General features: G+C 41.2%; 1 protein-coding gene across 21 annotated transcripts in view; it reads right to left on the bottom strand.

The window, feature by feature from the left end:
• AFDN (afadin, adherens junction formation factor) overlaps positions 1-14,319 on the bottom strand; it is an 866,421-nt gene that overhangs the window by 251,733 nt on the left and 600,369 nt on the right. For 14 of the 21 annotated variants that reach the window (XM_063917625.1, XM_063917611.1, XM_063917620.1 and 11 more), the window contains 4 exons: positions 13,280-13,485; positions 8,991-9,011; positions 8,102-8,247; positions 6,537-6,631 (listed from right to left, as the gene is read on the bottom strand). In XM_063917625.1, coding sequence (XP_063773695.1) covers positions 6,537-6,631; positions 8,102-8,247; positions 8,991-9,011; positions 13,280-13,485 — 468 coding nt within the window. The remainder of the gene's footprint in view (positions 1-6,536; positions 6,632-8,101; positions 8,248-8,990; positions 9,012-13,279; positions 13,486-14,319) is intronic. The other 7 variants (XM_063917613.1, XM_063917631.1, XM_063917634.1 and 4 more) reach the window with 1 other exon arrangement.

Raw genomic sequence — 14,319 nt, 5'->3', positions numbered from 1 at the left:
ACATCCCGCCTCCTCACTATCCCGACTGTCGGCATGGCGACCAACATGGACTATACCCACTCGTGGGTGTCCACGTCACCTATAGAGTAGGAATAGAACCTGTGGCAAATGCAGCGAGACAGCAGGTGGCTTGTTGTGCTCCCAACCCCCCACCGGCATTCTGCGGCGGGGATCCAGGCGTAGGGATGCTGACCGCCGGGATCCCGGCCGCCAGTAACACATACCACACAACAGGAAAACATAGTGCAGTGTCCCCTGTGGAATTGGGGAAATGGATTTACTGGTAAAAACCAAAATCCTGTTTCTCCTTAGTCTACTAGGGGACACTAGAGGCTTATGACAGTGGGAAGAACGTCCCAGAGCATCCTTCACGGGCGGGAGAGCGCGAAGACACCTGCAACACAGACTGGCCAAATTGAATTTCAGGGTCCGCAAAAAGCATCAAATCAGAAAAAATCTGATATAAAAGTATTTTGTCCAACCCAGGTATCTGCACGCCACATAGTTGCATGCTTGAAACCCCTCAGACAGCCGCCCATGAGGGTTCCACCGAACCTGTTGTGTCTGTGGAAATGGATGCCTATGGAGTTTACAAAGAAGCCAGATAGGCTTGTTGAATAGTGAGGTGATCCAAGTCTGCTTTGACGTAGGCCATCCCAGATTAGCTGATCATAGAGGATGAAGAGAGCATCTGATTTCCTCAGTTGAGCCGTCATGCTCACATTGATGTGCAAGGCTCTAACTACATCCAAAGAGTGAGAGGATGGAGAGTCCTCTGAAAAACAGGTACCATAATAGGCTTGTTAATGTGTAAAGAAGACACCACTTTGGGCAGAAAATCCTGCTTTTTGTGGGGTTCCGCTCTTTCCTCATGGAAGACAAGATAAGGAGAGTGACAGGACAAGGCTTCCAGTTCCGAAACCTTTCTAGACAAAGCCAGAAGGACCACCATCTTTCAGGAGAGAAACTTAGTAAGCCGTTTCCAAAGGCTTGAAAAAGGATGACTGGAGGAAAGAGTACCAGGCTTAGGTCCCAAGTTGCAGTGGGAGGTACAAAGGAGGGCTGAAATCTAACCAAGCCCTGGAGAAAAGTGTGCACTTCATGAGTTAAGGCTAAGCATTGCTGGAAAAAAAATATGGAATGCAGAGTTCTGCACTTTCAAAGACCCTAGCCTTAAACCAGCCGAGAACTCTGACTGAAGAAAAAGCAGGAGTCGGGACAACCTGAATGAAGCAGTTGAAAACTGCTTACTATAGCACCACGCTGCATAAGATTTTTAAATATGATAATAGTGCGCTGAAGTCACAGGCTTTTGAGCCCAAAGCAGGCGGAATCACAGACCTGAGAATACCCCTCTTTATGAGCAATGTAGTTTCAACAAACACACTGTCAAACAGGAACTGTAATTCTGGATAGATAAACTGACCCTGTTGGAGAAGGTCCTCCCTGAGAGGCAGTGGCCGGCTAAGGGTCATCTATTATAAGAAGCTCTGCGAGGTCAGTCTGGAGCTATGAGGATAACTGTGGAGTCTTTGCACTTCGCTTGAGGACTGGAGGTAGAAGAGGAAACAACGGGAATAGGTAGACGATCTGAACAATCCAAGGAGTCGTTAAGGTTTCCTAGACCTTGGCTCCTGTGTTCCGAGTTCAGGAGCAGTACCAAGTGAGCTATTAGACCTCATAGCGTCCAGGTAAAACTATTTGAGGCTCACCCCAACGATGGACCAGCTGCGTGAAGACCTGTGGATTTAGTGACAAATTTCCCGGATGAAGAGCATGACGATTTAAGTTATCCGCTTCCCAACTGTCTACTCCAGGGGTTGAAGATTGCGGAAATTGCTGTGGCATACTTTGTCCAAAATTGTATTGCGACTTACTTCGAGTTCTGCCCCGTCTGTTTATGTATCCTATTCACATAGCGATGCATACAAGATGTATTTAAGGAAAAAAAAAAAATCCTTGACATTAGCAGAGTTGCCCGGAAACTGATGGCTCACTCGTGCTAAGCATATTGCGGTGCTTGCACATTGCTAACATGCCTTACAAATTAACATGCCTTCTGGGTACCCTTCCCCCAACCAAAGCCAGCATGAGCCATTAATGTGGTGTACTGGTCGTGTTGTGTTTATCATTTACTAAGGAGTACACCCAGTCCATGAAATCACAAGTCTCAGGAAGGGTGGGATTCGGGGTGAGGGAGGCTGTCTATTAAATCAATGGGGAGGCACAGGAAGAATTACAGTAAACTTAATTGCATAAAGATAAAACTCTAATAAATTTAAAAAGCCACACTTGTATTGTATATCTGTGTAAAATGTAGCATCCACAGCTTTTCTCTAATTGACTGTATATCTGTGTGCATGTCTGAGTCTGTATATGAAGCACAACAGAACTTGTTTTGGGAAAATTAGAAAAAAGCTGTGAACGCTACTTTTTACACAGATATACAATACAAGATGTGTCCTTTGCGGGAATCGAACCCTAGATCACGGGCATGGTAATCATCTGTGATACCATTATGCCAAGAGAGCCACAGCAATAGGCTAACCCCTGCAGTGACATAGTGATGTCGCTCACTGTACTTTTTTTTAATAGTGCTGTGTGTCCAAACTCTATCGCTGATTGTAATGATTTTTTCTTTTAAAGAGCTGTGTAGAACTCTGAACTATGGGGTTATTTTTTGTAAATTGGAGACGCTGAGCAAATCTTTTTCTGTGTTCACATCTCTACATCCTAATAATAATATCATTATTATTATTATTATTAACAGCAGCAGCAACATTTATATAGCACTTTTTTTCCTAATAGGATTCAAAAGTGCTTTACAATTGTCTTTACAGCTCAAAATACAAAACAAGCTTAACAGTAGATATTAGTGAAATGCTTGAGTGTATAGGTAAGTCTTTAGTCTATTTTTGAAGGATTCTAGAGTGGCAGCTTCTCGCACTGTGCGGGGAATAGCGTTCCATAGAGTCGGAGCCACAAAGTTGAAAGCTCGACCCCAAAATGAATTCTGGGAGATTCTAGATACTGTTAATAGCCCTTCATCTACAGATCGTAGTAATTGAGTGGGACAGTAAGGACTCAGAAGCTGCTTCAAGCACCTTGGACCCTGGTCATGTAGGGCTCTGAAAATGAGAAAGCCAATCTTGAAAACGAATTGCCATTTTACAGGTAGCCAGTGAAGGGAGTAGAGAATGTGTGTTATGTGGCTGGTTAATAGTCTAGCAGCTGCATTTTGTACCATCTGCAAGCGATGCAATTATTTTGCTGGGAGATTAAGGTAGAGGGCATTGCAGTAGTCTAGGTATGATGATACATATGCATGTATGACTTTAGGCAGGTCTTCTGATGGAATTAAGTGCTTTATTCTGGCTATGTTCCCCAGAATAAAGAATGAGGATTTGATTGTGGCTGAAACCAAGATTCCGCACATGTTCAAAGTTTTGAAACCCCAAGTGTAAGACCTGTCACTTGGCTATGCTGCAATCTTGTCCTGTGATTTATCATCAGGATATCTGTTTTATCAGGGTTCAGTCTCAGCCATCTGGCACTCATCCACCCCTGGAGCTCAGCTAGCCAGCCATTTAGGGTTGTTATTGGGTTATGAGTACCTGGAGCAAAGAACAAGTACAGTTGTGTATCATCAGCATCCATGAAGTATGATTATTTCACCCAATGATAGCACGTATACTGCAAAAAGCATGAGGGATAGTATAGAACCCTGTGGGACACCACAAGTTAATGGCACTGGTGGCGAAGAGTATACTCTGGACGAAACTCTCTTTTGACCTGCCAGAAAGACTTGAACCAGCTAAGGACTGTGCCATCCAGACTACAGAAATTCTTCAGGCGCTCAATTGGGATCAGATTACCACCAAATAAAGGTCACGTATATGCTAGTTGAAGAGGGTGTAGTATGGTATGCCGGCGGTCAGGCTCCCGGCGACCAGCATACCGGCGCGCGCAAATGGCGAGCGCAAATGAGCCCCTTGCGGGCTCGCTGCGCTCGCCACGCTGCAGGCACGGTGGCGTGCTACGCTATTTGATTCTCCTTCCAGGGGGGTCGTGGACTCCCACAGGGGAGAATAAGTGTCGGTATGCCGGCTGTCGGGATTCCGGTGCCGGTATACTGGGCGCCGGGATCCCGACAGCCTGCATACTGAAGACCACCCGTTGAAGACAGTATGGAAATGTCAGTGGTTTGGGATAAACGGACTAACATAAAACCACCAGCCGAAATGTTACAATTCTAAGTAATAAAGTAAACTGAACTTGCATATTGATACAACAGTGGCTACTATTTGCTGATGAACAGTTTCCACTATGGCAACAAAGTACTCAGAAATTCTTTATAGAGTACAAATGAGCCACACGTCTGAACAACTTTAACATAGCATATTAACTGAGCATACAGCTATACTAATTTTATTTATTGTATGTGTCTGCTTTTTATATTGTCTTGAAAGAATTTTCTTCTTTTTAATTACATTTATTATTTTGCCAAGCGTCCTTGGCTTGCGCAGCTGCTGCCATACTCATTTCAAGGCTGTAGATATATGGACAGAGCCGGCTGGGCGGTATCATAGTGTGTGAGTGAGATCCACAGTTTCACCAGTCCTTCAAGCTTCTAAGACACGGAGCCCCCAAACGTGTTTCATCACGTCCTGTGACTTTTTCAATAGGTTAATTAAATGTATTATTAATACAAAACCACTGACATTCCCATACTGTCTAAAAGAGATCCGGAAGGAAGGATTAAGATTGAACAGTCACCTCTGTCTCTTGCCATAAGTAGATCATTAAGCACATATACCAGGGCTGTTTCAGTGCTATGTCTTCTCCTGAATCCTGACTGGAATGGATCATAAATGTCATGGGTTGGCATGTGGGTTTCTAGTTGAGTTGCAACCACTTTCTCAATAAACTTTCCTAGAAAAGGAAGGTTTGATACTGGCCTGTAGTTGGTCATGCAGTCAGACTCTAAATTAGATTTTTTTAAGAAGTGGTCTGACTATTGCTTCCTTAAGTGGTTCAGGATAAATGCCTGCCTGCAAAGAGCATTGAGCTTTTACTTAGTGTAGGGATAATTTTATACCGCAAACCAGGGGAGTGTTCAGTTGTAAGGCATGTTGTCACTGTGTTCCTGCCCTTCCGGTGATTTTGTAATCCGCCCTTGAGTATTATTGTATTAAAAAAAGAACTACTGTATTGTCTGTGCACTGGCCCGCTTGGAAGGGCTTGCTACTGCACTGGTCCGCTTGTCAGGGCTTGCTACATTGTACAGTATTCTGTAGTGCCATATCCATCCACTGCTATACAGCACTGTAATGCAGTTTTCATTAGTGAAACAATCATCACCCAGCGGTGAAGCTGTGTATTGAATGCTGTGGTTCTTCTTACACCTTATCTTGCCTTACTTCGCCAACCTGCGCTATTTGTATGGCATGACTAGGTCGCCTGTATGGCGCAGTACCAGCAACGATGAGTGTGGCTACATCTGTATTTTAAATAAACATATTTAGGGCAAATCTATGCACGGGACAGCTACACAAATTTAAACATACTTCTCCAAAATACCAAGATTTCAGTGGGTCTATTCTTAAGTTATAGGGTAAGGCACTGCTACTAAGCAATCAAGTTTTCATATAAGAACAATTTCTTAACAGACCAGTTTAAAAGGAAAATATATATAAAGCATGTGATGCACAGGATTTTGTGTTCATTTTCTGGAGAACCACCCTTTATGATTACATTTTAGTTTGTGTCAACAATGTTCTATGTGCAATGTGATGTTTTTGTTTCAGGTGATTGTAGGATGGCTGACGTCATGAGATCACTTCTATGCAATAATCCTTCCTAGAGTACAGTCAGTAGGGGTGGGTATGGCTTATTGACATTCAGAATGTAGAAAAGAACAAGAGTGGCCGGGATATGTCGAAAATGACATGCCAATGATACTGTACATCGCGTTACTATATTTCTGCAATGTCAAATTCAACATACAGCTACCTCTCTTGTGCTTGTCAACATTCTGAATGTCAAAAAGCTAACTATATTTGTAGTCTGACACAACCTTAAATGGTTGAACTAGCGATGAAAATTTTCACACAATATGTAGTAGGGTAAAGAAAGTACCCATTTTTATGTAAACTTTTATAGCATCATATAGTTCTGGAAAAGACTACTAGGTATGCATATTTTGTGGAGGTTGTACATTTTTTGCACTGTATTTTGGATCATTAGGCCTATTGTTCATCATAGTGACTCTAGGTAGAACCACTTGTTGCTTCTATATAACATGAATATTGAACAGTCAGCCCTGTTATTCACTCTCATTATCTGAACTTTCTGAATATTAGATCCTATAGCTGTATATATTGATTTTACTGTAGCAGAGTGCCAGATATTAAAAACGGTGTAATATTAACTTTACTAACTGCAATTGACAAACTCCAAATGTACTGTTACATAAATTGCCATCTAAATGAGTTACTGTACAAATGTATGCTTCTGCAATTGAATAATGTTCTGACCTATTTTAGGCCTTTGTGAGTTGTTCTCTTCTGGATCTTCTAAAAAAGCAGGCATGAAATTGCTAAGCTCTGACTGCAAGCAGTGCACCAAATATCTAAATTAACGAAGAGAAAAAAAATATGAACAATATAAACAAAGAAACATAGTCAAGGACCATCAGGTATGCAATAGAAACCTAGCATTATAGCTCTAAACACAAAAGACATACAGTATACTGTACATGCTTAGGAGTATATGCAATTCCGGGCGAATTGCGGCAATTTTTCGCACGTTTTTTTAATTCGACACAATTCGACCGTCAAATTCCGGCAGGTGGGTGCCGGAATTCGACATATTCAATAAAAAACGGATTCGACAGTCCCGCTGTCGAAAAAGGGACGATTTGACGGATTTTGATTACATTTTTAAAAATGTTAAAAAAAAAAGAATTTTTTTTGCGTGGGGTCCCCCCTCCTAAGCATAACCAGCCTCGGGCTCTTTGAGATGGTCCTGGTTGCCAAAATACGGGAAAAAAAATGACAGGGGATCCCCCGTATTTTAACAACCAGCACCGGGCTCTGCGTCCGGTCCTGGTGCAAAAAATACGGGGGACAAAAAGAGTAGGGGTCCCCCGTATTTTTTGTACCAGGACCGGGCTCCATTAGCTGGACAGATAATGCCACAGCCGGGGGTCACTTTTATACAGCGCCCTGCGGCCGTGGCATTAAATATCCAACTAGTCACCCCTGGCCGGGGTACCCTGGAGGAGTGGGGACCCCTTCAATCAAGGCCCCCCCCCCAGCCACCCAAGGGCCAGGGGTGAAGCCTGGCCCTTGGGCAGGTCATATCTGCATATATGAATAACATATGAAAACTATTCATTCCACACATTTCCACAGTAAATAGGCCTAATTCTTAAATAACAGAATTAGGCCTGTTTATGTTCTAACAGTCAAAATAGGTCACCTTAAGTACTAGCACCCAGATTAGATCATTTTAGTCCTGTAGAAATTAAGTATATTATTCCCTGATACATAAAAAAATAAAAGGAAACTGACATTTTTAGTGTACTGGGAAACAATTAGAATAGGTTAGAACCTACGGGTGTGTATATACGGTGAGATCCTTGCTATGCCCGATTTTCACTTGCGATTTCCCTTGAACTCCCCGCAGCCCAGATACAGTAGCACAGATTTTGACTAACTTTTCTTGAGATATGGACTGTGTGCGCTTACGATTTTGGCTTATGTGAGATTTTGGTTTATGTGAGATGTCATTGACATGTGAGATGAACTAGATGGTACACCGATCTAGCAAGGATTGACTTGCCTGCACAGTCTATCTTTTCTTGCGATGCCGACCTGGCGGGACCGTGCATCGGGATCGAATCGGGATCACAAGGTGACTTTCACCTTGCGATCTGCACTAACTTTTCTTGCGATTTTGACTATATAGTCAAAATCGAAAGAAAATATCTCACCGTGTGTACACACCCTAAGAATCCTGGGCTTAATTATCATTACCTTTAACTTGTACATAAACATAAGAAAAATAAATAAATAAATAAATAAATAAAAGGTCTTACTTAAAAGCCATCTGGACCAAATGAGCCAAAACATCCTGAGCATCTAATGTGACTCGACTGAGATCTCGGTCTTGTTTTATAAAATTAAGCAGCTCTGACGCATTTGCCATCCAGAATGCAAGTGCCCCAGCGATATTTTTTTGTTTCTGCATGAACAACAAAGCAACTATATTACTCACACAGACAATACCTAGGTATTCAATACCACATTACCATAGACCGAACAGAACCATGACCTGTACTATACACCAGTTACCAGAAAAGAGCTTTGTATATTTGGTTTTTCTTTTCTACATATATTTTTAAGGATATGTATTTTGTCATATATTGTGTAGAGTGTGCATAGGTATTTAATTTCAGTTGGTGCAATTGACAGGTGGTTTTTCTGGTAACTAATGTACATGTGCCAAAGCAAAATAATAGCTTCATTGCCACCTCATACGCTGTTAGTTGCCAAGACATACAATATCTGGTATTGGTCAGTCGGAAATCTCAACCAATAGAATGGCGGCCTAGGATAGATGAGATCCAAAGAGTACAGGAGGAAAATAATGGAGTGTGTGTATGTATGTGTGTGTATATATATATATATATATATATATATAATTTTTTTTTGTAATTATTATTATTTAATTTTAATTAAAAAGTTGCTTGTGTTGTATCCACATTCAGGTGCATTAAGCAGAGGATTATGGGATGCCAAAAAAAGGTGCACAGTCAAAAATAATTTTTAGTACAGCGCAAGTCTAGTTACTGAATGAGTGTTATGAACTGATCAGCCCAGCCATTTAAAAATAAAATAAAAAAATAGTAGTACTCTTATATGAAAGCAGTGTGAGACTGAGCTAAGCCAAAGTAGCTGGGATTGCTTCCCAAAGTTATATCCTACCTGGTCACCCTGGTCTACTTCCTGCAGATTAACAGATGTGGAAATCAAGCAGAACAGAGAAAGAAACTTGTAAACGGATATGACAGACCAGATTTAGGAACAGCTACTGTATAACGCTCAGAACTTAAGACTGCAATACTATAAATAGTTGCTTTACATAAGAGATAATAATATTCATAAATGCAGATGAAAAGCTAATTGGAAGGGAGGATAATTATCAATATTGCTGTGTTCATGGGGGATATTGTCTTCATATTCACATTGGATTTTCAGATGTATGCTTTTTAACTGCACAGCAAATTAAATGCAATACAGGTTGAGTATCCAATATCCAAATATTCCGAAATACAGAATTTTTTGAGTGAGAATGGGAGTGAAACATTTGCTTTCTGATGGCGCAATGAACATGAACTTTGTTTAATACACAAAGTTATTAAAAATATTGTATTAGATGACCTTCAGGCTATGTGTTTAAGGTGTATATGAAACAAATGAATTGTGTGAATGTACACGAACTTTGTTTAATGCACAAAGTTATTAAAAATATTGGTTAAAATTACCTTCAGGCTGTGTGTGTAAGGTGTATATGGGAGCACACATCAGACACGATATAGTGCGTATACACTAGATAATGTGAATAGTATAGTGTACGACCAGGCCGCTATCAGCTGAATCATATGCGATATTGCCTAAGTGTGTACGCAAACTTTAAAATAGTAACTCCAGTTTGCAACACTACACTGGACTGTAACTCAAATTTTGAGCTGTATAAAGGAAAGTTTATATTATTTTTGTCTTAATACATGGTAATTAACCATATATTGCCATCACCAGACTGAATTAAGGAAGGACTTTATTCTTTCTTTCTACAAAGTACAGATGTAGCCACACTCATTGTGGCTACATCTCGGCGTAGTCGTGCCTTGGTAGGTGTGACTGTGTGCTCCTTAGATGCGCATGTGCACCTTTCACAGTGAATGGGAGGTAATAAATGCAGCCTAGCTGAGCGTGCCCGTCTGCGGCAGACTTACAAACGATGAGCGTGGCTACGTCTGCATGCTGATCTTTCACGGTTTGCTCGTTTAATACTTTTATAACTAGCCTTCATTATAGGAATTTATTATTATCACTTATTAAATGGCGCCTTAAGGGTTCCACAGCGCCTAACAAAGTACATAATAAAGGACCAAAACAAGAAAACAAACAACTGTACAAGGCAATGTAGGACAAGTACAGTACATGGTATATAAACATTGCTGCATACGGGGACATGACACTATGATAAGCATTACGGTTGTAGATACTGAGGGTTAGGTGCCCTTGTAGGGAGAATGGAATAGAAGAAAACCACATAAGGAGAGAGGGCTCCGCTAGTGAGAGCTTACATTCTAAAGGGGAGGGGGCAGACAGAGACATGAGCATGAAACAGGGGGTTAGGATGAAAGATGGCGGAGTTTGATTAAGAAATGGGTCTTGAGATCCCATTTTAAGTTTTATAGAGAGGTGGAGAATCTGATAGGTAGACTGACCATATGTTTGTTTACCATACTTAATTAGTGCATCAGAGGCTGGAAGATAGAGTTGTACATAAAGTTTTTTTTTACAAGTGTAGTAAGATTAACATAGCATAATTTGGAGTTATACCAAAGTTCATATTATCTATATCTACACCAGGCAAAAAAGATTTGTGAAGTTAATTTTCTTTTCATCCACAAGTAATTATCCATAAATTGCCATGACCAGACTGAGCTGAGGCTACAGAGGTGTCCTTTCTTATTGTTTGCTTCAGTCGCGTCAAATAGCCCCTCTTGGCTTGCCAGGTCCTGCGCAACTCAGCCACACATCTTTCTGACTAAAAGGTGCATCGTACTTACATATATAAAAATGGGAGTGCTAAAACTACATTGCTACCATGTACTAATTTGATTAAATTTGATGTGCGACATTTGTACATCTGTGTTCGACAGTCTCAATCTGTATAAAAAGGGTTCCAATGCAAGTGCTGCAGATTTGTATCATTCCAAATTCCTTTGTGCTTTATCTGAGACATTAAAGGCCCATATAGACGGGCCGATGCGGGAGAGATGTGTGCTGAGCGAACCGCTCAGCACACATCTCTCCCGCCGCTCAGCACAGCACGATGTGTGCTGAGCGTGCGGGGGGAGACGGGGGGGGGGGGCGCTCACTTCACCCAGCGGGTGAAGTGAGCGACCCGCTAGATTGGCCTGCATGCAGGCCAATCTAGCAGCAGCGATAGTGATGCGCATCGCTATCGCTGTAGGGGGTACACATGGAGCGATAATGCTGAAATTCTAAGCAATGTAGTCAGATTGCTTAGAATATCGCTCCGTGAGTGCCCCCCTTAAGGGTGTGTAAAACCAATTCATATGCTGATATTGCTGCAGTCTAGGGTCTCTACTAAACCGGGAAGGACTTTTCGCTTTGATCCAACTAAGGGGGCAATACAATTAGCCACAATAATTTACCTCGGGCTAATTGATCCCCTAGGGCATGGGTCTTCAACCTGTGACCCTCCAGCTGCTGTGAAACTACTCCGAATGCCCTGCCACAGTTTTGCTATAAAGGTATGCTAAAACTGAAGCACAGCATGCTGGAATGTGTAGTTCCACAGCAGCTGGAGGGCTGCTGGTTGAAGACCCATGCCCTATGACAAATCAAGTAGCCCTGAAGATAGCTAGCAGGCTGAACTTAACAGGGATTTATTTTGGGGTCTGAGCAGACACGAAAAGAAATCCCTTATAACTTAAGTTGGCCATACATTACAGATTTATTGTCAGATTTGGCTGGTTGGAATGAAAATCTGGTACTGGATGAGAGCAAATGACAATTGACCATTTGCTCCCAAACACTGGAAAACAGACAAAAATGATCAAGCAGACAAATTGGTAAAATCCACATCCGTTTTTTGTCAGTTTTACGGCATTTAGGAGCAAATGGCCAACTGTCATTTGCGCTCATCCATTGCCAGGTTTTCATTCCAACCGTCCAGATCTGACAATAAATCTTTAGGTGTATGGGCAGCATTACCTGTTTTCGGATGCCACGATCGTGTTCACCAGTAGGTTGGGAAACTTATCCCAGATTTTGTGTGTTAATGCGTGGAAACATGTTAATTTAACGAGTGAGAAAAAGGGACTCTAACTGAATAGCCCCGGGTGTTAACACTCAAGGCTGCCCCCCTTTATACCCATGTAAATTAAAGGGGCTAATTGAATTCCCCCTAAGATGATACATTTAAATAAAAATGTGGGATGCTGCTCCTCTCTGAGGGTCTCAGTCGCACCATGGTGTATGGTCAACCAGTAAGTGAGGACACATCTGTATATTCTTTTTTTTCTTAATACACGATATGCTGTTCTTTAACTGCAGAAGCCAAATCTTCACACTTCCTTATACTCTACAGTAGGCATTCCCAACCTCGTTCCTCAAGACACACCAACAGTGCAGGTTTAGTGATATCCAGGCTTCAGCATGTCACTTAATTAGTAGCTCAGTTATTTTGATTTAAACATCTGTGCTGCAGCATGGATATCACTAAAACCTGCACTGTTGGTGTGCCTTGAGGACCGTGGTTGGGAATGCCTGCTCTACACGATCAGTAAGGGTCACTAAAAATTTGTTCTAAGATGATTTACCTTTGTAAATCATTAAACACTGCCTGAAACAATTGCTCCAAATTGTAGCTTTACTGTATCTACTCTGTTCTACTAGTAATTCCTGCAATGCGACTGGAAGATGGCTGCACACACAGGTTGATGCTGATCAGACTACTATTGCATTTTAAAGGTGCAAAACTTTAAGTATATTAAGCGACAAAGAACATTATGGCATGGGATCCAGGACTTATTAGAAAAATATCACTATACATTAACATGCTAATGGAGTGGTTACCAAACATGTTTAAGTATCCACTCACTGCACTTAAAACATGTCTACCGCAACAGCAATTTTGAATTTCTAGTGCAAACAGCTTTTCACAGTGGGGGAAGTTAAAGTGCCGATTGTCAGCAGGTGACAAATTGTTCTTGGTCAACAAAATATTTTTCAGATGCAGGTATGGAATGCAAGTCTGCTAGAAAGTATCCAAAAAAACTAAATAAAAAAAAATAGGTGATACACTTTGCAAAAATGACCCTTGAAGTCTATATATATATATAAAAAAAATAAAAATAGATATATGTTAAATTAAATATTAACTATTGTATTTTTAGTATGGGTATTGCTAATACAGGAGATTTTTTTGAGAGCGTATTGCTAAAATAACTCACCTGGATTACACCTTCCATCATGCTCACCATCTTGTTCACAATGGAAATAACTTTGTGAGTACGCTCAGCAGGGCTGATGTTCGGTCTGTACTGACTGGACAATACATACCGGCAGGTCATATATAACACATATGTTGGGGATAATTTGAAGTGTACAGTCGAACTATTAGTATAGTTAATGATTGCAGACAAGAAGGAGTCTTCCACTGTAAAAATCGAAGAGTTGGAATGAAACAAGACAAAAACAAATAGATATTAACAAATTGTTGGACAATGGTCCTTTGTCATCGGTCTAAAGGGCACCATGTTAAATACACAAGTGTCTTATAGTTAAAGAAATTCAATGAGTTAAATAAAGTGATAATACTTTTTACTGAGAGTATTGCTTGTTCTCAGAATTAAAGCTCTATGACGGCTCTATTTCTAAAATGCATGCAAACAGACTTTAGACACATCTCTACTCTCTCTTTTCTGGCTTCATACAAAACTTTTTTGTGAGTACAAATGATTTCAATGTGAAAGCTAGCATTGTTGTCTATGAAGTGCTTACACATTGCCAACAGAGATGACTCAAGTAACAACATTGTGCATGACCTAAGCATGCACAGCTAATCCCAAGGGCCCCATACACTACAGCGACATGTCTGAGGCTAAAGTCGGATGCGATTTCCCTTGAACCGCCCGGCAGCTTCCCGGGTGGCAGGATCGCATGCCATGTATTATATGCGATCCCAGCCATTACTGCGGGATCCAAAATATCGTGAGTGCAGCACTAACGACCTAGGGGCTCCGATCCGATGCTCACATCCAATTTGCCACTTTTCATCCGATTTATCGGCCCAAAAGGTCGAAATCGGATGAAATCGGGCATTATCGTTCTAGTGCATGGGGCCCTTTACACAAAAGTAGTAGGTACTGTATGTGGTCTTTTTCAGCAACATTAGTTGTTCCCTTACATGCAGAAACTACTGAACCATTTGTACAAAAACACAAACAGCCTGATGTTACACATTGGGTCTATGATATGACTGGTCAAGACA

This window comes from Pseudophryne corroboree, chromosome 4 (genome assembly GCF_028390025.1).
Source record: "Pseudophryne corroboree isolate aPseCor3 chromosome 4, aPseCor3.hap2, whole genome shotgun sequence".
Lineage (NCBI taxonomy): Eukaryota > Metazoa > Chordata > Amphibia > Anura > Myobatrachidae > Pseudophryne > Pseudophryne corroboree.
This window is presented reverse-complemented; position numbering and strand designations above follow the sequence as displayed.